This window comes from Schistocerca gregaria, chromosome 4, assembly GCF_023897955.1.
Source record: "Schistocerca gregaria isolate iqSchGreg1 chromosome 4, iqSchGreg1.2, whole genome shotgun sequence".
In the NCBI taxonomy this organism is placed as follows: domain Eukaryota; kingdom Metazoa; phylum Arthropoda; class Insecta; order Orthoptera; family Acrididae; genus Schistocerca; species Schistocerca gregaria.
Genome location: NC_064923.1, coordinates 183042823 through 183067475, shown reverse-complemented (window position 1 = coordinate 183067475; position 24653 = coordinate 183042823). Strand labels below are relative to the sequence as shown.

Genomic DNA, 24653 nt, shown 5'->3' with positions numbered 1-24653 from the left:
ATAAGCAATATTAAGGATAATTTGAGCCGAGGAGCCCCGTGGTCTTGTGGTTAGCGTGAGACGTCCTAGGTTCAAGTGTTCCCTCGAGTGAAATTTTTTTTTTTTTTCAGACAATGATCAAAGTTCAAGCACTCACACATAATCAACTTCGCTCTCCAAAATTCCAGGACATGTTCAGATTTGCTTGGACATATGCAGGATTTGACGGTCAAAACACAGAAAAATTTGAAAACGTTAAAAACGTTTTGACAGAGCACAGAGAAAACTGTGCTACTGTGAAACTGTTGCATTCATTTGTTGCAGTTTATGTGACAAATTCTTATGTTTTCATCACTTTTTTGGGAGTGATTATCACATCCACGAGAAAACCTAAATCGGGCAAGGTAGAAGAATCTTTTTACCTATTCGCGAAGTGTACAAGTTAGGTTGGTCGCCAACATGTTCTTGTCATGTCACCAGTGTCGTATAGAATATATCAGACGTGTTTTCCTGTGGAGGAATCGGTTGACCTATGACCTTGCGATCAAATGTTTTCGGTTCCCCTTAGAGAGGCACGTCCTTTCGTCTACTAATCGCACGGTATTGAGGGGGGCGGTCGCAAAACACAGACACTAAACGTATTACAGTGAACAAAGACGTCAATGAACGAACGACAGATCATAACTTTGCGTAAATAAAGAAAGTAAAATTTACACTCTCAGAAAGGCTTGAACCAAGGACCTCTCGTTCCGCAGCTGCTCACGCCAACCACGGGACCACCGCACTGCTAACCGCATATGACCAATACTGTTCCTATATTGCACATGGACTACTCAGTATTTATATTTTGTTTATTTTTTCATACTTCCACACACCTTCTTCCTGTTTTCTCGATTGATGTGTGTTCAGTTTTTCAAGGCATATCCACTGTGCCAACTTATAACTAAATCTGAGGGGGGTGCGATGGGGAGGTTCCCTTGTAAGAAAGGCTGTACTGTGCTTGTAATCAGATCAACAGCCCTGCCATCGATTTCTGCCACAGACTTCACAGAGTCTGCATACAGAAGCAAAGATATCCACTATTTTTTTTAATATACAAATAAAAAAAATATTACAGGCTAGTAGTGTTACCTCCACAGAACATATGACAATGCCTAGGTTCGGAGACGAAAACGCAGTTTCGTTTGAAGTAGGGAAAACTTGGAATGCCTGTTGAAACTAATGGACAGCAAACTCTGCCTATAATGTGCGTTACAAATATAACACAAAAGTGTTGTTGGGGCGCAGAAATGGTAGCACCGGTTTACTTGATCTCAGAATTAGAAATGGCTCAGTAGTAGAAGAATGGAAAGAAACTAAGATCTAGTAGCAAGATTCCACAGGATGGCTACAGCAGGAGAAATGAGTACCTTATGCTAATATTTACACAACCAATATCCCCTATAAACTTTATAACCTTTCTCTTTCCCCACAATGTTACCTTCTTCTGCTCATTCCAGAGTCAACTTGACTGTCATAACAGACGATTCACTGGACTGTTTCTTCTGATAAGGGTTTAATGTACGCTTCTCTCTTCTCATTTTCATTTTATTAGTTCTTCGTACCACACCTTACCCGCCTAGCTAAATCGGCCCCATCTGATACTATTGCATTTTCAATTCTTCCAGTTTCTTTCTCAACAGTACGGCTAAAATATTTAAGTGGATGTTAGACAGAAGCAGTGTAAACTGTACGCCAAAGAAGTGCCGGCTATTGCTATTACGGAGAAGTTGAAGATGGAACCATTTGAAATGTGATCATGTCAAAGAATTTAAAAATTACGTGAGGCAGATAAGAGCCTGACAGACAAGAACTTAACGGACAAGAGGAGAAGAAGAAGAAGAAGACAGATAAGAATCTCTGCACAACGAGTAGTAGTCCATTTCGTGCGATACATTACAAAACCGCCAGCTTATTACACAGAAAAATTTAGAATTCTCGTGGCTTTTATGGTCCACCATTTTCATAGCTGCTCCTTCGTAGCCAAACCCCCAGGAAGTGGCCCCAGTTTGCAGTAAAGTAGAGGTGGGAGTAGGTGGAATCGATTTCCTTGGTGGTAGTAACTGATGATTAAGGTGTAAAAGTTAAATTAATTCACACGGAACTAATATAATCAAATAATGCATCCATCACAAAAGCAATACGGATCTATTTTCCTAATAGCAGCGGAGGTTCGTTTACTGCAATTATTTTGATATCTACCGTATCTTACAAGGAATAAGGTAACTCCTCCCTACCCCCGTTGTCGAACACGTTATGAAACACACACACATACACACACACACTCACACACACACTGTGTGACACCTAGTTAAGTAGAACAGTTACGCCAGTTCTGCGTCAATTTGTTTACATTTCTGAGCTAGGTCAATAGTGTGGACCTAGATTCTGGACCACTTTGTTTAAATGTGTGATGTGACACGACCTGGGTCATTGACCTTGAGGTGAGGTCATAAACCTTCTGAAGACATCACAAGTCAGGATCCTTTTTTGATGAAAAAACAAGCCACACCCCTTATTTCGACTACCTCATCAAGAGATGGAAGTGGGGAATTTCAAAATTGATGAGAAGTTTAGAAGTTGAAGACGGCGATGTAAATTTTAAAACACACACACATACATGCAGGCAGCCTGTCGCAATATGCAAGTACAGTTACAAATCTCTTCACGTAGCTTGTGAAAATTATACAGGCATCACCTTATTGAATACTGCCTTCAAGATATTTTATGGGGGTGCTTAATGAAAGGATATAGAAGTACACTGAACTTATTATCGGAGAATGTCAATGTAGTTTCCGTACAAATAGAGACACTTTTGAAGAGTTGTTTGTTATTAGACAAGTAATGGGAAAACTTCATATATCCACTTCCTGTTTGTTGATTTCAAACAAACTTTTGATAGTGTTAACAGGCAAGCAGTGGGTAAAGCATTAAAAGAACTGGGCTTTTGTGACAAGCAAACAACGTCAAGTGAATTAACACTAAAATCCTTTAAGGGGCGAATGTAAAAGTGAACAACAAAATGACCAAGAGTTTTAACTTTATAGACGTAGTGAAACAGCATGATAGTCTCTCTGCAGTTGTGTTCAACTAGCAGTGCCTAGTCGGACACAAGAAATAGGAAAGAGAAGAACAATAACGAAAAAATCCAGTCTGACTGTGCATGTGCAAGTGATGTTGAAGTTGTGCAAGAGATGTGAACACTCTTAAAGAAATGTAGGATATAACGGAAGCAGAAGAAGCAAAAATTTGATTTATGTTAAATGAAAACAAGCCCAAATACATGGTAATCTCGAATTCTAAGGCAAGAAGAAAACCACATTATCTGAAGGGCTATAATAAATGTTTTAAAACCGTCACCTGGTTCCATTAGTTAGACGTTCCCTTAGCCAGCGATAATAATATGAGGCAGTGTGTTAGAGAAAGGATTCGAGCAGGAAAGACAGCCTATTACGCATACTTAGAGTTATACAGGAAATCTCTGATTACATGAATAATCAAGTTAAATGTGTGCTATTGCTTTGTGCGAACTAGTTGTGACATATGGGTCATAAATGTGGATGATGACAGACAGAGGGTTGGTACAACCATTAAATACAAGAGCTTATACAGGAGAAAGATGTAGTGAAATTTATTAAATTTCGAAGGATACTTTGTTAGTCCAGAGAGTGAGGACGACAGATGACACGATGGGCAAGAGTGTAATGAAATGTAGACTATTTTCCACCAGAAGAAAGCCGGCCGCTGTGACCGAGCGGTTCTCGGCGCTTCAGTCCAGAATCGTGCTGCTGCTACGGTCGGAGGTTCGAATCCTTCCTCGGGCATGGATGTGTGTGATGTTCTTAGGTTGGTTAGGTTTAAGTAGTTATAAGTCTAGGGGACCGATGATGTCAGATGTTGAGTCCCATAGTACTTAGAGCCATTTGAACCAACAAGAAGGAAGAGCCAACCTAGAGCTAGATTATTGGACAATGTGTTGGCTGACCTCAGCAAGACGGAAATCCGAAGATGGAAGGGAAATCAGAGAACAGAGCTGTATGGAGGAAGATTGTTAACCAGGATAGGGCCCAGTAAGGGCTGTTGTTCCAAAGAGGAAGACAAAGTATGGTATCCATACCATACAGGACTGATAGAGGAAATAGAGAGCACCCAAAAAGAATGGCATATTTCGATTACAGGTTCATCTAGTAAGCACAGAAGTGTCACAGAGATGACCAGCCAACTCCAGCGGCAGACACTGCATGAGAGGTATTCTGCATCAAGGCATGCTTTATAGTTAAAGTTCCGAGGGTGTACAGTTCTACAAGAGTCAACAAATGTATTGCTTCCTCCTATGTATATCTCGCAAAAAGACCATAAAAATAGGTGGACTCAAGCCCGAATAGAGGCTTACCAGCGATCGTTCTTTCCACGAACTATTCGTGACGAGAACAGTACACACCACAAGGTGGCTTGCGGGGCATAGATCTGTATGCAGATGTAGATGAAAATTCGAGAGGAATAAAATTTATTTCTGAAACTGTGTAATAGCTTGCGTACTTTTCAAGCAGAAAAAAATCTTCAAATTAAATACATTGTCAGTATCAGTTACTAAAATGCATGGTGCCTGCATATTGACACTATTGACAAAAACTTTTCGGTTAAGCAGCACTTGCTAATGATGATAGTTCTATAGTTGTACTACACTTTTCAAACTCCATGGAGTTTCAAATTAAATACATGTGTCCAAATTGTATGCAAAACATGCTAAAATACACGCATCTCACTTATTGGCACAACTTAAACGAATTCTATCTTTGTATCATGCATTAGCCCCCATGAACCGTGGACCTTGCCGTTGGTGAGGAGGTTTGCGTGCCTCAGCGATACAGATAGCCATACCGTAGGTGCAACCACATCGGAGGGGTGACTGTCTAGAGGCCAGACAAACCTGTGATTCCCGAAGAGGGTCAGTAGTTGCAAGGGCAACAGTCTGGCCTTGTAACATCAACCAAAACGGCTTTTCTGTGCTGGTAGCGCGAACGGTTGAAAGCAAGGGGAAAAAAAACCCTAATTTTTCCCGAGAGTATGAAGCTTTACTCTGTGGTTAAATGATGATGGCGTTCTCTTGCGTAAAATATTTCGTAAGTAAAATAGTCCGCCGGCTGGGGTGGCCGAGCGGTTCTAGGCGCTTCAATCTGGAACCACGAGACCGCTACAGTCGCAGGTTCGAATCCTGCCTCGGGCATGGATGTGTGTGATGTCCTTAGGTTAGTTAGGTTTAAGTAGTTCTAAGTTCTAGGGGACTGATGACCTAAGACGTGAAGTCCCATATTGCTGAGTGCCATTTGAATCATTTTTTGAAAATAGTCCCCCCATGCGGATCTCCAGGCGGGGACTACTCAAGAGGAACAAAACAGACGTTCTACGGATCGGAGAGTGGAATGTCAGATCCCTTAATCAGGCAGGTAGGTTAGAAAATCTAAAGAGTGAAATGGATAGCTTAAATTAGACATAACTGGAATTAGTGAAGTTCGGTGGGAGGAGGAACAAGACTTCTGTTCAGGTGAGTACAGGGTTATAAATACGAAATCAAATGTCGGTAAGGCAGGAGTAGGTTTAATAATGAATAAAAAATATAGGAACGCCGATGAGCTACTACCAATAGCATAGTGAACGCATTATTGTGGCCAAGATACATACGAAGCCCACGCCTACCACATTAGTATAGGTCCATATTCCAACTATATAGACCCGCAGATGATGGAGAGATTGAAGAAACGTATTATGCCATAAAAGAAATTATTCAGATAGTTAAGGGAGACGAAAATTTAATAGTCGTGGGGGACTGGAATTCCATAGTAGGAAAAGGAAGAGAAGGATAAGTGGCAGGTGATTATGGACTGGGGGTAAGGAATGAAACAGGAAGCCGCCTGATAGCATTTAGCACAGAGTACAATTTAATCATAGCTAACACTTTGTTTAAAAATCATGAAGGAAGGATTCACACGAGGAAGATGCCTGGAGCCACTGGAAGGCTTGATATAGATTATGTAATGGTAAAACAAAGATTTAGAATCCTGGTTTTCAATTGTAAGACATTTCCAGGGGCAGATGTGAACTCTGACTACAACTTATTGGTTATGAACCGTAGTTTAAAATTGGAGAAACTGCAGAAAGGTAGGAATTTAAGAAGATGAGACCTGGATAAACTGAAAGAACCGGAGGTTGTAGAGAGTTTCAGAGAGAGCATTAGGGAACTATTGACAAGAAAGTAAAAGAAATACAATAGAAGAAGAATGGGTAGTTTTGAGACATGAATAGTGAAAGCACCAGAGGATCAAGTAGGTAAAAAAGACAGGGGTTTGTAGAAAACCTTGGGTAACGGAAGAGATATTGAATTTAATTGAAGAAAGGAGAAAATATAAAACTCAAGTAAATAAAGCAGGCGAAAAGGAATACAAACGTCTCAAAAATGAGGTCAACAGAAATGCAAAATGGCTAAGCGGGATGGCTGGAGGACAAATGTAAGGACTTAGAAGCATACATCGCTAGGGGTAAAATAGATACTGCCTACAGGAAAATTAAAGAGACCTTTGGAGAAAAGAGAACCACTTGTATGAATATCAAGAACACAGATGGAAAGCCAGTTCTAAGCAAAGAGGGGAAAGCAGAAAGGTGTAAGGAGTATATAGAGGGTCTATACAAGGGCGATGTACTTAAGGACAATATAATGGAAATGGAGGAGGATGTAGATGAAGATGACATGGGAGATATGATACTGCGTGAAGAGTTTGACACAGCACTGAAAGACCTAAGTCGAAACAAGGCCCCAGGAGTAGACAACATTCCATTAGCACTACTGACAGCCTAGGGAGAGCCAGTCCTGACAAAACTCTACCATCTGGTGAGCAATATGTATGAGACAGGCCAAATATCTTAAGACTTCAAGAAGAATATAATAATTTCAATCCCAAAGACAGCAGGTGTTGACAGATGTGAAAATTACCGAATTATCAGTTTAATAAGTCGCGGCTACAAAATACTAACGCGATTTCTTTACAAACGAATGGAAAAACTGGTAGAAGCCAACCTCGGGGAAGATCAGTTTGGATTCCGTAAAAATATTGGATCATGTGAGGCAATACTGACCTTACGACTTATCTTAGAAGACACCGCGTGATCCAAAAGTCAGTATAAATTGGAAACTGAATAAATCACGGAATAATGTAGATAGAGAAGTACAAATTGACACAAATGCTTTGGAATGACATGGGGTTTTATTAGAACCAAAAAATACATAAGTTAAAAAATGTCCGACAGATGGCGCTTCATCTGATCAGAATAGCAATAATTAGCATAACAAAGTAAGACAAAGCAAAGATGATGTTCTTCACAGGAAATTCTCAATATGTCCACCATCATTCCTCAACAGTAGCTGTAGTCGAGGAACAATGTTGTGAACAGCACTGTAAAGCATGCCCGGAGTTATGGTGAGGCATTGGCGTCGGATATTGTCTTTCAGCATTCCTAGAGATGTTGGTCGATCACGATACACTTGCGACTTTATGTAACTCCAAAGCCAATAATCGCACGGACTGAGGTCTGGGGACCTGGGAGGCCAAGCATGACGAAAGTGGCGGCTGAGCACACGATCATCACCAAACGACGCGCGCAAGAAATCTTTCACGCGTCTAGCAATATGGCGTGGAGCGCCATCCTGCATAAACATCGTACGTTCCAGCAGCTGTTTATCAGCCAGGCTGGGGATGATGCGATTCTATAACATATCGGCGTTCCTCTCACCCGTCACGGTAGCAGTTATTGACGTTTTGCTGTCCAGCGCCATCTGTCGGACATTTTGTGAACTTTTTTTTTTTTTTGTTCCTTTAAAACCCCATGTCATTCCAAGCATGTGTGTCAATTGTTACCTCTCTATCTACATTATTCCGTGGTTTATTAAGGTTTCAAATTTATACTGACTTTTTGATCACCCGGTAGATTAAGGAAAGGCAAACCTACGTTTCTAACATTTGTAGACTTAGAGAAATCTTTTGACAATGTTAACTGGAATACTCTCTTACAAATTCTGAAGGTGGCAGGGGTAAAATACAGGGAGCGAAAGAATATTTACAGTTTGTACAGAAACCAGAAGGCAGTTATAAGAGTCGAGGGACACGAAAGGGAAGCTGTGATTAGAAGGAAGGGAGACAGGATTGTAGCCTATCCCCGACGTTATTCAATCTGTAAATTGAGCAAGCTGTAAAATAAGCAAAAGAAAAATTTGGAGTAGGAGAGATAGCAGAGGACCTGAAAGAGCAGGTGAACGGAATGGGCAGTGTCTTGAAAGGAGGATATAAGATGAGCACCAAGAAAATCGTAACGAGCATAATAGAATATAGTCGAATTAGGTGATCAGGTGATGCTGAGGGAATTAGATAAGGAAATGAGACCGTTAAAGTAATAAATGAGTTTTGCTATCTGGGTAGCAAAGTAACTGATGATATAGTACAGAGGACATAAAAAGGGGACTGGCTATGACAAGGGAAGCATTTCTGAAGAAGATAAGTTTGTTTACATCGAGTATAGATTTAAGTTTCAGGAAGTCCTTTCTGAAAATATTTGTATGGAATGTAGCTACGTATAGAAGTTAAACATGGACGATGAATAGTTTGGACAAGAAGAGAATATAAGCTACAGAATAATGCTGAAGATTAGATGGGTATATCACGTCACTAATGAGGAGGTACTGAATGAAATTGGGCACAGTTTAACTAGAAGAAGGGATCAGCTGGTAGAACACGTTCTGAGGCATCAAGGGATCACCAATTTAGTATTGGAGGGAAGCGCGGAGGGTAAAAATCGCAGAGGAAGACCAAGAGATGAATACTTGTATACTAAGCAGATTCAGAAGGATGTGAGTTGCAGTAGTTACTCGGAGATGAAGAGGCTTGCACAGGACAGAGAATATTGGAGGACTGCATCAAGACCACTAGACTCTGGAGTCAAGACTCAAGACCACTTCAACAACACCATGCGTTAAATTCATTTAGAGCACTGCTGCAATTCTGCCTTACAGCCTCAAGTACTTAGAGAATTAGCGAAATAAACAAAGACAACATTCCAAAAAGTAGTTCACCATACATCTTGTAATGCATTTAGCACAGCAATATTATCATAATGTCTACCCCTAGGACACTACAAAATTTTGTCATCTTTCAGTGTCATTCAGTGGAAAACTGTATTCCCCTTGTAATATATATTAGGGAAATTTTGAACATAGCTTATAGATGCTGTGTTTACACATGTGTGATTGAAATTAATGATGAGTCGATACAGTAGATGAGGCAGATATGGAAATATCTGTCCATGATTACCATCCGTGTTATTAGGTTTACAGAATGATGGTCTATGGAGAATGTTGGTCAGTGCTCAGTGATGGTCAGTGGTCTATGATGATCAGTGAATAACGATGATGATCAGTGATTAGTTATGGTCTGTGGTCGAAGGTAATGGTCTGTGGTCAGTAATGATGATCATTAGTCTATTACGGTCAATGATCAATATCTCCAGTGGTCAATGATGATCAGTGGTCAGGGATGATGATGATTGGTCAGTGATGATCATTGGTCAATTATAATCAGAGAATACTGTACCAGACATAGTTACTATTCGTTCAAAATGTTCTCAATGTGGGTTGGATCAGTTGAAGTTGGAGGAAGGAAAGAAGGAGCATTAGCGCTCAGTGTCCATCGACAACAAAGTCATTAGCTATGGAGCACAATCTGCCTGTGTCATCAGTTGTGCCCTTTCAGAGCAACCATCCCTGCATTTTCCTGGAGCGTTTTAGGGAAATCGCAGTAAACCTAAATTTGGATGACAGCGTGGAACTGAATTATGATCCTCCAAAATACCGGGCGAGATGGTGCAGTGGTTAGCAAATGGACTCGTATTCTGGAGGACGACATGTCAAGTTTGCATCCAGCCATCCAGATTTAAGATTTCAAGATTTCGCTAAGTCGCTTCAGGCGAATTCTGTGATGGTTCCTTTATAAGGGTATGACCGATTTCCTTCCCAATTTTTGAGCTTGTGCTCCAGTTCTCATCATCTCGATGCCAACGAGACGTTAAACCCTAATATTGCTTCCTTTCTTCCTCCCAAATAAGAGTCTAATGTGCTAGCCCCTGCGCCACATCGCTCAGTAGGTTGAAGTCGACTCAGAAGCAGTCTTAGATATTTAAGACACATAATGTGAGCGATTTTGCCTCTTTTTGTGAATAAGTGAGTAAAGCTGTTTGAAGACATACTACAGATCACAATTGACTGCTCGTTGTGTTGCTTCCACCTACATGCTATTGATTACACAACATCATTGCATTACATAGCTGTTGAATGAAACTGTATGTTCAGGGTATGGTATTTTCCCCATCATTGCCCAGATAATACCCACTTGCTTTTTGTTTCAGTTGGTTAAAAAGTAAATAAGAACGATGAAGCTAATTAACTGGAATTCAAAATTCATTGATGACTGACAATCATTGACCACTGACTGTCATTCTCCATTGACCAACCCAGTGATGATTATTGATAATCATCATTGACCCCTGCTAATCACTGATCACTGACAATAAATGACCAATGATCATCACCACTGACCATAGATTTTATCATTGATCACTGATCTTCATTGGCCACTGTCTCTCACTGGCCATTGACCTTTATCATTCACCACTGATCTTCATTAAGCACTGATATGTCGTTTACCACTGATTGTCATTGACCACTGGCCATCTTCCTCCACTGGCCATCATTCTCTCCACCTAATAATATGCAGGATAAAGATTGTAACATATTTCCACATCTGCTTCATCTACTGCACTGTCTCATCATTAATTTCCACGGCATATAAGCCACGACGTCAAATAATTCAATATTTCAATATCTGCCACACCAAAGTCTCTCTGATTTATACATCACAATAAATTTTCTCTCTCTGTAATGCTTCCTTTGATGAGGAAAACACGTTGAGATATGTACAGAGATATTACAGAGAAAATATAGTTTTCCACCGAGTAACAGTGGATTATGACAACATTCTGTAGCGTTCTAGTGGTGGGCATTCTGATCATATGTGACATGACTTTCTCATGTCGCTATGTGATATTGTTTCGTTCTTGCCACTATTTCATAGTTATTATTTGGTGAGTTCAGGACCTGTATGCGGCATGTGCACTGCTGGTTAGGCCTCAGGGTCCTGCTGTCGGAAGAAGGCAGTCAGTGAATCTTATTAGGAGTGACATGTCTCCTCAGGCAGATAGGCAGTTTAAGTGGAAGTGAGGCTGCTGTCTACTTCGTGCTATTGTAGACAAAGCCGACACTTTGACCTACCTGTGGGCAGAGGGTGCAGTGCTGGGACAGCCATTCCTTAGTTAGCTAGTCTACTTGAGTGTCTTCACCACCGTACTTGGGGCGAAGGTCCTGACCAGTCGAGGAAACATTACTCCAGGCTGGTACCAACCTCGTGTTCATTAAAGAACATTTTTTAATACCAGAGTTGGAAGTTTCTGCTGCGTTCCCGTGTCTTTAGTGAAGTAATTCATAGTCTCGTCCATCACATTGGCAACAGCATCTAGTCATCCCCTCCTTGTAGAGTTTTTTTAAAGCAGAGAGTGAGGGGCTATGAACTTAGATTCTGGGTGTTCGTATCCAGGCCGTCGTTGATTGGGAGTTATCTCCCTCCACTGTCTGGTATTGATAATGACACCTTAGCTCTATTGGAAACATGTAAGCGTCGCAAATTGTGATAGAATAATCTATATTCCCGGCAGCTAGTTACTTGCTGTCTGTGGTACACAAATTGTGTTATTTCATTTGGTTATCGTTTGTGGCGTGTAGTTGTATCGTTAACTTTGATTTCGCGAGCTGTCCAGATAATCAGATCTTGAGCTTGCTCCGTACTGTCTCCAACACTTTTGGTATCTCCCCACAGTGTTTGAGTCATTCTGTAAATTGATCTGAGCTTTAGAGAACTTTGGTCTCTGTTGATTTTACTGTGATTTATGTCAATCATTAGAGCAAATAAATAACTGTTAATATCATTCTCGACGTTCCTCACTGTCCTACTACTTTTTCATGATTGGGCGACCCACAAATAACAAATATAACTTGGTATATACTCAAGTTGTTTTTCTCACTGTGGATGTGTTTGTAGTGTGTACAGAGGAAAACTCGACGATAAGTTAGGAGGCGGGAGGGATCGCGCAATCCGTGACACTGCGCCTCTAACCGCGCGGCCCCTCCACGCGGCGCATTCACTCGTCCTTTGTTTTGTACTGAGCATTGCATTTACGCTCCTTGAGTTAGATCTGCGACCCACGAGAAGCAGCTTTCCCAGATTGCTATGCCAAATGGTTTCCAAGATGTACGGTGAACTGCTTTTTGCGATGGTGTCATTGTTTACTTTGCTAATTATTAGTATACGTTAGGCTGTAAGTTTGATCTTCAGTACTGCTCTAGATGAATTTAATGCTGTCATTAAGATATCCATATGTATTTTAGACACTTTATCTGCAGAAATATTTCATCCGAATGTACACTGTGCATGGAAAGTGTGATAGCAAGGTCTAACTTTCAGTTTCATAAAGAAGTGTTAGACGTGAGAGTAACGCTGATAATTTTCGATATAATATAAGCTGTAAGATGTGCAGAAGGCATGGATACAGTGATGAGGCACTTAATTGTATAGGACGCAGAGAAGTGTCTTTTAAGCCAAACTTCAGATATCAACTATTTATTATTTGTGACTGTAGAAATGGTATTGGAGGTGGCATTGGAGATAGTAAATCCTCTGCCTTGCAGCTTCGTTAAATGTGGTATGGAGGGACATGTGGTCAGCATATTGCTCTCTCGGCCGTTTTGTAGACTTTTCAGACTGCGGATCAGCTACTACTCCGTCAAGTAACTCCAGAATTGGCACCCTGTACTCCGCCTACCAAGGAAAATTCCTTGGCAGTGCCGGAAATCGAAGCCGAATCCCCTGCATGGCAGCCATCTACACTGACCAATAAGCTGTGGAGGCAGATGTTACAAGTTCACAGTCACGTTTTAGGCAGTAATTTAACGAATATGAGTGTATGTGGGAAATGACATTGTGACGCTTGATGTGCGCATTTTTCTTTTTGCATTGATGACGCAGTTTTGCAGATATTTTAGACTTGTAAAGAATATTGTGTCATTTGACAAGCAACACAGATGTAAAAAGTAGTTAATTTGAGACTCCGTTCTGCCTCAAAGCAAACATGGTGCGCAGACTGAATCCTGAATGTTTTACCAGTACAGTCATCTCTTGGAAAACCCAAGCAACAGGAGCATAAAAGCAGCAGTTTATTTTATTTTGCGTTTTGAGGTTTTCCGGATTATTTTATAACGTATACCTTGTCTTCAGAAAATATATGTAACTAATTAGTTAACTTAATTGCAAAAGCAAATTTTGTTTTTTAACTGTTTATAGAAAATATGTTACTCACTCATTCCAATAGTCCTTACAAATAATATATGGTTCCCAATGAAATTTATGGAACTGACCTCAATCAGTTTACCTCCTAGTGTAACCAATAGCTCCTCAAGATCAATTCCTCCAAAACCAAGGCATTACCATTCACGACCATCCTGTCCAGTTAACTAACACAATAAAATGTCTTGGACTAACACTCGACCTGCAACTAACATGGAGACCTCACCTTATAACAATCCTACAGAGAGCTCACATAGACTAAAACTAATATCAGGCCGAACTTGGCGATTACACCCCTCCAGTATTCTCCACATCTACAAAATCCATATTTAGCCCATCCTCTGCTACGAAAATATTGCATGGATCTCCACCACACCGAACTTCTATCAGCCCCTCAAAATTCTCAATGCTGTGCACTCTACTCTGTTTACCTTCCCCCCTCCCATCCCTGGATCCTCCACCATCTCACTAAATTCTCATCCATCCTCACCCTAATCGAACACCTCCGCATCTCCTATACTGTCCGCAAACTAGATTTCAATCATCATATTGTATCGCGTCTCATCAACTACTCTGGTATGGTGCCACACCTTCACAAACGCATCACTCTGTCCCAGCAGCTACATACACTCCGTATCCTATCCCAGCTTCAACCAACTTCCTCTTCCAGACAATGAGATCTGCCCTGATATTTGTCCCTCCTTCCAATTTTGTCTCTTCCCCACATATACCATTCCACATCATGGCTCCGCTTCCCTTCCCTCTCCATCCACGCCAATTCCTGTCCTATTGCAACCACTGTCCTACCCACACGACACACTTCTCCCCAACCTCTGTCTTTCCCACCGACTGTATTTCCCACTATCCTAAGCTCCTATCTCTCATATCCATAGTTTTCCTACCTAACAGACACCTATCTTTGTATACATATCTCTCAACCCTATGGAACATACTCTACCCTCCGGCAATACGTCTAACCCTAGCGCATGTCCCTCAAATTTTCTGTGAATGTGTAGTGCTTCAGTGTTTCTATGAGATGAATTTCACCCTGCTGCGATGTGTTTTAAAATATTTATATTTTCATTTTTAACTTCTGTCTGAGTTTTGCTTTAAAATAGAAAACCGTCCAAATATCATTTGTATATTCTCACTATACATTTTTTAATTCATTTGGCTGAAGGGCGGAGAGCTGTACCGCTGACAGCCCACTCACCACCCATACGTGGCGAAGGGTATGAAATAACAACAACAAAAATTTATGGGCGTGACTGGAGATGCAATCAATAAACTATTTTTGAAGCCAGTAAAGAAAACACAGTTGACAACATTTTCGTTATTTTGCGCATTTCATTTTAATGGTGGCTAAAACACTAGCTTCTGATTGGAGGAGAAGGGAGATAGGTGGTACACAATGCGGTGTGTTTGGGGGGGGGGGGGGGGTTGGTGGATGGGTGGGTGGGTGGGTGGGTGGTCGGGTGTGTGGGTGGATGAGTGGATGGGTGTAAATTTACCACCCACTGCTGTCTTTAATTCTGAATTTCACACCAGTTGTCGGATTTCCCACATTCCTCTCTTGATGACATAATCAAAAAGAGTGGTTTGGCGTGTGATGTCTTGAGTGATGCCGGCCGTTGTGGCCGAGCGGTTCTAGGCGCTTCAGTCCGGAACCGTGCTGCTGCTACAGTCGCAGCGGTCGCAGGTTCGACTCTTGCCTCGGGCATGGATGTGTGTGATGTCCTTAGGTTAGTTAGGTTTAAGTAGTTCTAAGTCTAGGGGACTGGTGACCTCAGATGTTAAGTGCCATAGTGCTTAGAGCCACTTTTTCCCTTGAGTGTGACAGCATCAGCAAAGGGGTGTGGCTTATGACACCATTGAAGAGTCGATAACCTCTCCTCATGAGCAAAGACATAGGTCAGGTGATGTCACAAATATATACAAAATTGGGGCCAGAACTAGGTCAAGGTCATTGAACTACGTCCAAAATGTAGCAAAGTTACCTGCAACTGATGCACCTATACTACTTAGTAGCAAATTGCTACTACAGCTAGTCACCCGAAATCGCTCAACCTAAGCTGATGTGGTGTAGTACGTCGGAAGGGGCAGTAATGGTAGGACGGGTTATCTCACGTGAACTGCCCGCAGGTCAACTCGTCGGCGGAGGTAGTGATGGCCACGTAACTCGACTATGACAGCGAATAACTGAGACAACAAAGAGACAGAACACGGGGTGTCGGTAGTTTTACAGACTCACCGGTTCAATGTTTACGTTGCGCTAGTGCGTCAATCTGGCTTCAGTACCAACACAAGTGCCGGCCGCTGTGGTAGAACGGTTCTGGGCGCTTCAGTCCGGAACCACGTTACTGCTACGGTCGCAGGTTCGAATCCTGCCTCGGGCATGGATGTGTGTGATGTCCTTAGGTTAGATAGGTTTAGGTAGTTCTAAGTCTAGGGGACTGATGACCTCAGATGTTAAGCCCATAGTGCCTAGAACCATTTTGAAAGAACACAAGTGGGGGGGAGGGGGGTGGGGTGACCTGAAAGACCCACCTCCAACACCTCCCTTGTCTAAACCAAGGGTGAGGAGCCCTTACAGTTAGCAAGATGTGGCCAAGTTGTGTCGAAGGCAGCGGAGGTATATTGCGTTCAGGTGTCTAGGCATCAGACAGTAGAGTCTCTCTCTACCCAACGGCCAAAATTTTCGCCCTGTTTACCGGTCTGAGTCATACGAGGCAGCTTCTCCTCCCTTATTTGCACCATTACCGTTTGCTCAAATAAACGCCCTATTATTGTCACACTACATCCAACCATAGTAGTAATTGGGACAATCTTAGTTGCATAACTAGCTGCTGTGGCAATTTACAAGTAACACATTTAGTTAACCTATTAATTTCAATATTTAAGCAATAACTTTTCAGAGAGAGGACAGCAGCTGGTCTTTCGCACCGAATCATAAACGAAGTGCTACAAGTTGGGCCGAACAAGTCCGTCGGCGTATTTCTGCCCTCGCACCCGTCGCCACGAAGGATCGCAAACAGAACAAGCACAAGCAATTCATGAACATGGACAGAAATAAAGTCTGGAACATTTCAGTATTTTTCAAACGTAGATTTCGTATTTCTGCTTTTATGATCGGAACTTAATTTTACTTTTTACATATAAAAACAATTTATGGATCACTATTAATGCCACTGTAAGTTCTAAGCAGTGAAGCAAATGTATAGGCATTAAATGCAATGGCTTTCATTCATGAAACCTATAGATTCTGGCATACTGTAGAGAATGACTACCTTATCTGACTGTTTTCTCTTTTCTTTCCTACAGCTTGACCATTACTGCGTCGTGTCCCATGAACCTGCAGTATTTTCCAATGGACAGGCAACTGTGTCATATTGAAATCGAGAGTTGTAAGTACCACATAAGTTCATTTACTGTGACAACTAACACATATTGCAAACTACATTCTTAAAATAGACTCTTTTAACTTGCAAATTAGCATTTCTCTAACAAAACACTGTGTGCTTAATCAGTCACTTCATAGTCTTTATTTAATATGTCCAAGTTCTTATTTTACAGAACATAACCTATTAAAAGTATATTAACTCGTGCCTTTTGATTAATGTAACAGTAGTTCTTTGCAGTTAAGGTTGCTGTTACGAGATGGCTGTATATTTAAAGTGTATTTGTAAATACTTGTAGCGTAATATCTTCCCTGTTGTGTATACTGTACATTTTGTGTTTCATTTTTTTTAATTAATTTCGGTCTCCTTCTCAAAAACAGCACTAAACGTCGTGCCCGGGGAAGGGAGACATTGTTCTGTATAACAATACAAAACAAAACAACAAATAGAGTCTCTTTGCAAAAAAAAAAGTTATACATACTGCTGCACAGTTGTTTGTGGCGCACTACGCACAGCAAGACTCTGTCAGACAAGTACTAGAGAAACAAAAGCAGTTAACTGTATGTATATCCGGGAAAACAAGCCGAAACTTGCCAAGGATGAGCAGTCAAAACAGAGCAACAGGCAGTACTGACTGAACCTGCATTGTGCATCTAATGACCAAGTGGCACCGCTGCTGACCGGTGTGTAGGCGAGGCCGCCACCCGCACAGCTGCCGCAGCACCACGGCACCACCGCACCACCGCACCACGCACCAAGCACCACGCACCAAGCACCGCCCGCCACGCCCCCGCCACACCCCCACAAGCTCCGACCCGCCCCGCATGTCCGCCTACGCCGCTTCTCAGCTTCTAGGCCCTCGGAAACGCTCGCTTCCGTTTTCAGCTGTTTGTCTTCTTTTTTTCTCCCTTACTTTCTAAGCCTGTTTATTTACTAATAAAATGACGCGGTAAAAAAAGAGATCGCTTCTTCTGTGCCTTTGACCATCCACAATTCAAATCTCAGCCCCCTCCCCTTTCCTCAACAAATAAATAAAATGCCGCTCCCTCATAAACGCCATCCTAGTTTTATTCACTCCAGCATGAGCGAGGGAAGGGCAAACGCTAGTGGCGACCCTGGGTGAAGAGCTTCCGCCAATCGGCTAGTCGCGTTCTATACTGCGCTTCTCGTTTTTCGTAGTTGCCAACCCACTTGCATGCGTCACAGTTGTTCACTGACTCGAGATTCGTACACAGGTATGCTCAGACAGTTTCTGAGAAAGAAACGTAACGTAGAAGAATACAAATAAATGGCCTCGTCAGTTAACTCCTTTCCGTAGCAACGAGGCCCAGGTCGACGACAGGTAGAAATTGACGCAGTATCGAAATGAGCACTACCTGCCTGAAAATATCTGTGTACGGCTTTCCAGAATTTTTCTTCCCACGCTTTCGCCATACCAGAGTTATAAACGCCTTAGCTGAGCTGTGCCTTGACTTCTGTTCTCTTCTTTCTTTACTTTCCTCTTTTAGTTTTCTTCCCATTTCTTTGTAGCAAGTACGGTAGCGATCACAAATTTTTATTTCAAAATAATGGTTAAACATAATGATTTTTAATCGTAACATTATTTTAATTCATTTAGCGAAATTTATTTATTTTTCATCATCAGGAATGTTATCCCTTTTTTTAATATATTATTGAAAATGAAAGCTACTATATAAAACTGTTTATAGTTCCCCGTCTCTTTTTTCTTTTTACTCACAGTTGGATACACAATGCGTGATATTCGATACAAATGGAAGGACGGGAATAGATCAGTAGGTATCTCCACGGAGGTGCAACTGCCTCAGTTCCGCGTCCTCGGGCATATACAGAGGGAGACCGAAGTTAACCTGACCACAGGTAGAGTTCGCTAGTTCTGCTGCGCTGTCGGTGCGGGAATTGACGCCTGCTTCGCCGCCGCAGCTTCGCCCCTTCCTAAACGATCAAATCTCACGGGCGGAAGTCGTCTGCGGCGCTCAACACGGAATAAAAAGAAAAAGCAAAAAATAAATAAAAACTTGCGTCCCTTCCCGCACCCGACAGCACTCATCTCAATACGTGTTGCGCACGTCCTCGCCCTTGTACAGCTGAGGACACTGCCAAATGTTTGTGTGTAAGATTTGTGTGTGCGCGCTTGTGTGCATGTGTAACATACACGTACTGGAGTGGTGGCGCGTGCGGGGCCTGAACAGCCGCCTCGGAGGCTGGAAGTGCGGTGCTGCTCTTCCGGGGCGGCGCGCCTTCGGTCCCCGCACGCGCGCGAGAAAGAGAGCGCATAACGTGTTACGTGCTTTGTGTCAAGAGGGTTGCACCACACTCTCCCTGTTTCTTCCCAGTTGGGTATACAATGAGGGACATCCGCTATAAATGGAACGAGGGGCCAAACTCTGTGGGCGTCTCGAATGAGGTGTCCTTGCCGCAATTCAAAGTATTGGGACATCGCCAGAGGGCTATGGAAATTAGTCTCACCACAGGTATTGTCTCGAGTCGCTAGCCAGTTGCTCGTATCCGGGCCTGCCGCGCAGCCACGGACCGCAGGTACAGTGCGAGCCGCTTCGCCCCTAGCCATGCCCCCCCCCCCCCCCCCCTCACCACCCGTGCCTGATCCCCTCACTCACCCGCTGCCCTGCCTAGTAGCTGCAGCCTAACCTGATTTCAGGAGCCAGTAAGCAAAGCGACTCTTCCCATACGTCTGCGTTGATCACTACTTTTTGCGGAATGAAGTACACGTCAAGTCACACGTTCACTAACATTATTCTATAACACCGTGGATCAGATATCATACCACACGACAGGTATAAAAGAAGGAATCGAAAATAAAAATCGTTGCAAGAGCGTCCTTACAAACGCCATACAAAAGATGGTTATCTTCTGACTTACACTGTTCCCCACGGTTCGCCAGCATAATACATGGTTCTCTAATTCGCGAGTCACACAGTTCGGTTTTCAACTTAAGCACTCATTCAGTAGCGACGAACCAGTTCGAAAATTCTTCTGAGAAACGAGAGTGACAGGTTTTATCCCATAGCAAAGCAGTTAATACTGAAACTAGACGTTGGCGCCATTTATCGTGGTTGGGACTCTCCGAGCCATCCAGAATGTGACATTTCGTCCAGGTCAACAGACAAGTCGATGGGCATGACAGGGAAGCAGTGGTTGGGAAGGGAGTGAGACAGGGTTGTAGCCTCTCCCCGATGTTATTCAATCTGTATATTGAGCAAGCCACAGCTGCAAAATACTAACGCGAATTCTTTACAGACGAATGGAAAAACTAGTAGAAGCCGACCTCAGGGAAAATCAGTTTGGATTCCGTAGAAATATTGGAACACGTGAGGCAATACTGACCCTATGACTTATCTTAGAAGCTAGATTAAGGAAAGGCAAACCTACGTTTGTAGCATTTGTAGATTTAGAGAAAGCATTTGACAATGTTGATTGGAACACTCTCTTTCAAATTCTGAAGGTGGTAGGGGTAAAATACAGGGAGCAAAGGCTATTTACAAATTGTACAGAAACCAGTTGGCAGTTATAAGAGTCGAGGGTCATGAAAGGGAAGCAGTGTTTGGGAAGGGAGTGAGACAGGGTTGTATATTGAGAAAGCAGTAAAGGAAATAAAAGAAAAATTTGGAGTAGGTATTAAAATCCAGGGAGAAGAAATAAAAACATTGAGGTTCGCCGATGACATTGTAATTCTGTCAGAAACAGCAAAGGACTTGGAAGAGCAGTTGAACGAATGGATAGTGTCTTGAAAGGAGAATATAAGATGAACATCAACAAAAGGAAAACGAGGATAATGGAATGTAGTAAATTTAAATCGAATGATGCTGAGTGAATTAGTTTAGGAAATGAGACACTTAAAGTAGTAAAGGAGTTTTGCTATTTAGGAAGTAAAATAACTGATGATGGTCGAAGTAGAGAGGATATAAAATGTAGACTGACAATGGCAAGGAAAGCGTTTCTGAAGAAGAGAAATTTGTTAACATCGAGCATAGATTTAAGTGTCAGGAAGTCGTTTCTGAAACTATTTGTGTGGAGTGTAGCCATGTATGGAAGTGAAACATGGACGATAAATAGTTTGGACAAGAAGAGAATAGAAGCTTTCGAAATGTGGTGCTACAGAAGAATGCTGACGATTACATGGGTAGATCACATAACTAATGAGGAGGTATTGAATAGAATTGGGGAGAAGAGGAGCTTGTGGCACAACTTGACTAGAAGAAGGGATCGGTTGGTAGGACATATTCTGAGGCATCAAGGGATCACCAATTTAGCATTTGAGGGCAGCGTGGAGGGTAAAAATCGTGGAGGGAGACCAAGAGATGAATACACTAAGAAGATTCAGAAGGATGTAGGTTGCAGTAGGTACTGGGAGGTGAAGGAGCTTGCACAGGATAGAGTAACATGGAGAACTCCATCAAACCAGTCTCAGGACTGAAGACCACAACAACAACAACAACAACAACAACAACAACAAAAGATACAAAATGAAACACTAACTGCGTTCCCGGGTGTACAAGACTATTTCTTCGCCTTCGTTAAGGGGGGTAGGACGTCAAACGGGCCGACTTGAAGCAGGAGAGGCATCTGAGGACATTTTAATTTCCAGTGTCTACACTTTTGCAAATAAATTCATAAAAGTTTGTCAGCATGACCAGGAAGGATTCAGAATTCACACTCATAGCAGTGGCAGTTCTAAGACATAACAAACTAATTTTTTTACGTGCGAAATTTCATCATTTTTTTCACTTACTAGGGGCAGCATTTGTTGCTACTGGTACACTTTTCTTTATAAGTAAGACAGATTCTTCGATGAATTTTGCACAGCATACAAACCGTACTTAAAGGTGTATGAGACTCTAGACTTTTCCAAATCTATTAATAACTGTGGTAAAAATTAGGTAATTAACTATAACATTTGTGTTTTTTCTAAACATGAAGTTTAAAATATAGCACTTCATTCGTTTTTTCATAAATTAAACAAACTCTATAGTTTCATATACCTGCGATTATGGTATGTAAGCTGTGCAAAATTCATCGAAGAATCTCTCTAACTTATGAGGAAAAGTGCACCTATAGCAACCAATGCAGCCATTAGTAAGTGAAAAAATGATGAAATTTCACACGTAAAAAAATTATTTTGTTATGTTTTTACGAACTTCCACTGCAATGAGTGTGAATCCCGAATCCTTCCTGGTGAGGCTGACAAAGTTAGATGAATTTATTTGTAAAAGTATAGACACTGGAAATTGAAAAGTCCTGTGGTGCCTCTCCTGCTCCAAGTCGGCCCGTTTGACGTCCTACCTCCCTTAAGTGATTGTGTACCACTGTAAGTGACTTTAATACAAAATACGTAACAGTGTCAGAATAAACTGCATGTTCCTCTACCAAACTAGCGACACAGTAACTACTGAGAAAGAATTTGCAGCAACCAGTCACTATATTTTAACATTTACCCTCTTACCCTCTATTGCTTTCGATTAGCTCTGTTCTAAGGAGGGTGAAAATTATGTAATAAATGGTGGCCCAAATGTTTCCTCTCAACACTCGCTTCTTTGTTCTTCTTCGGAGTGTGGCGTCGGCATCCGTTAAATCCTAATCTTCCTTCTGAGTTTGGCTACAGAAGCCTTGGCAGAACACACTATAAACACAACTTTTTCCTCTTATGGGCATTAAGTTGCAGCATAACAACAAGTACAAAATTTGTGTATTATATATTCTACTAAGATTGCCGTAGCTATAGCCATAAGAAGGCAGTAGATACCGTGGCCAGATTGATGCCGTGTTGACTCACTTCCAGAAAGAATTCGATATACGTAGTTCCATATTGTCGCCTAGTGTTTGAAATACGAGTGTAACGAATGTCAGACAACTTTTGTGACTGGGCTGAAGATTAATGATATTAGTTAATATTTCTGAGACGTACTGCGTCTCACCTTCATCTCCGATAATGGTCTAGGCCACAACAATGAATTAAAATTTGTTTCAGGCCCAGGATTCGAACACAGGTCGCCTCCTTATTAGGCAGATGCGCTGTTCATTACACAACACTGGCACTAAGGTACTACAGCCGCACGGAGTACCGTAGTATGTTTCCCTCATCGATACAAACTCCAACTTGAGCCTCAGCGCATCACTATTCCCGTCCTACACTCGCATCGGTATTGCCAAGGCTCTCCGACACTGAAACAGCACCTTAGCAATACCAACAATTTATGAATAATACATAATTTATGCCTCACATACAGACAAGACTAACCCCATTTCGCTCACGGATAAGCTGCTAATCCAGTAACAGAGAGCCTTGGCAATACTGATCCAACATTAGAAGGGGAATAGCAATGGGCTGAAGCGTGAGATGCAGTTTGTATCGGTGAGGCAAACATACTAGGGTAGTCTGTTCAGATGTGGTATCTCTAGCACCACTGTGGTGTAGATGTAACGGATATCAGGTTTGTATAGTAAGCAGGAGACCAAGGCTCGAATTCTGGCACTGGTATAAATTTTAATTCATTACTTTGGCATACATCTTTATTATGGATTGAACATTTCTTAGCAAATACTACACGCTATATTTTCCTTAAAAGAGAGAATCTTAAGATATAGAAGTAACTTCAGGCGTACATCAAAATCTACAAATTCCTCTGCAATTCATAATTAAGTGCCTAGCAGTATTCATCAAACCACCTTCAAGCTATTTCTCTACAGTTCCACTTTCGAACGCAAAAGAATGTTATAGGACAATCACTTTTCTCAGTATATATAAATATAATTGACCTAGGGGATAACACAGTAATTCCCATGAAGTTTTTCTCAGATGAAATTTTTCTATACAGAGAAGTCGAAATACTAGAAAATTGTAGCGAAATACAGGAAGACCTGAAGACGATCGGCGCCTGCTGCCATTGATTGGTAGTTCACCCTCACCATACACAAATGTATCCTATTGCACATAAATGGGCAGAAATACCTGTTACTGTAAGATTACTTGATTGAAGAACAATTGCTAGAAGCAGTCGCATTCATTAAATGTCTGGAAATATGCGTAAGGAGAGATTTAAAGTGGAACGACCACATAAAAATCATGACAGGTAAGGCAGAAGCCAGACTGAGATTCATTAGAAGAATCCACCCACGGATGAGGTACCTTACAAAACCCTTATACAGCCAATACTTGAATACTGTTTGTCAGTCTGTGATCTGTTCCAGATAGAAAATACTGAGGTTCCAAATAAAAGTAGCGCGTTTTGTCAAAGGTTCACTTAGAAAGTGTAGAAGCGCCACGGAGATGCTCATGCAAATGCAGTGGCAGACGCTACGAGAGAGGCGTTGTGAATCACACCTCTTACGCATATCTTGCGTAAAGACTGTCCACATAAAATCAGAGATCCGAGTTGACACGTAGACATACTAACAACCGTACTTTCTGCGACCTGGAACAGGAAATAAAAGAAGTGATAGTAGCACACAAGTGTACTCTCCGCCGCACACGAAAATGTGTTTTGCGGAGTTAAGGTGTAGACCTAGATGAAGAAGCAGCGAGTATTGAGAACAAACCTCTGTGGCAAACTTAAATATGCCCTTTCCGCAGATGAGTGTGAAAACTCCCCAGAAAATTATTTTTGAGAACTTAATGACTGATTGCTGCAAATCCTCTGTCACTACCACACGCTAGGGTCACGGTGATCCGTAATCCATTATGGAGCAAATTAAATTCTGTAATATTTTG

General features: G+C 41.8%; 1 protein-coding gene across 7 annotated transcripts in view; it reads left to right on the top strand.

The window, feature by feature from the left end:
- Nucleotides 1–24653, top strand: part of LOC126366011 (gamma-aminobutyric acid receptor subunit beta) — a 603333-nt gene that overhangs the window by 475760 nt on the left and 102920 nt on the right. For 4 of the 7 annotated variants that reach the window (XM_050008861.1, XM_050008857.1, XM_050008860.1 and 1 more), the window contains exons 5-6: nt 16833–16915; nt 19264–19401. In XM_050008861.1, coding sequence (XP_049864818.1) covers nt 16833–16915; nt 19264–19401 — 221 coding nt within the window. Of the gene's footprint in view, nt 1–16832; nt 16916–18649; nt 18788–19263; nt 19402–24653 lie in introns of all 7 variants that reach the window. The other 3 variants (XM_050008862.1, XM_050008859.1, XM_050008858.1) reach the window with 1 other exon arrangement.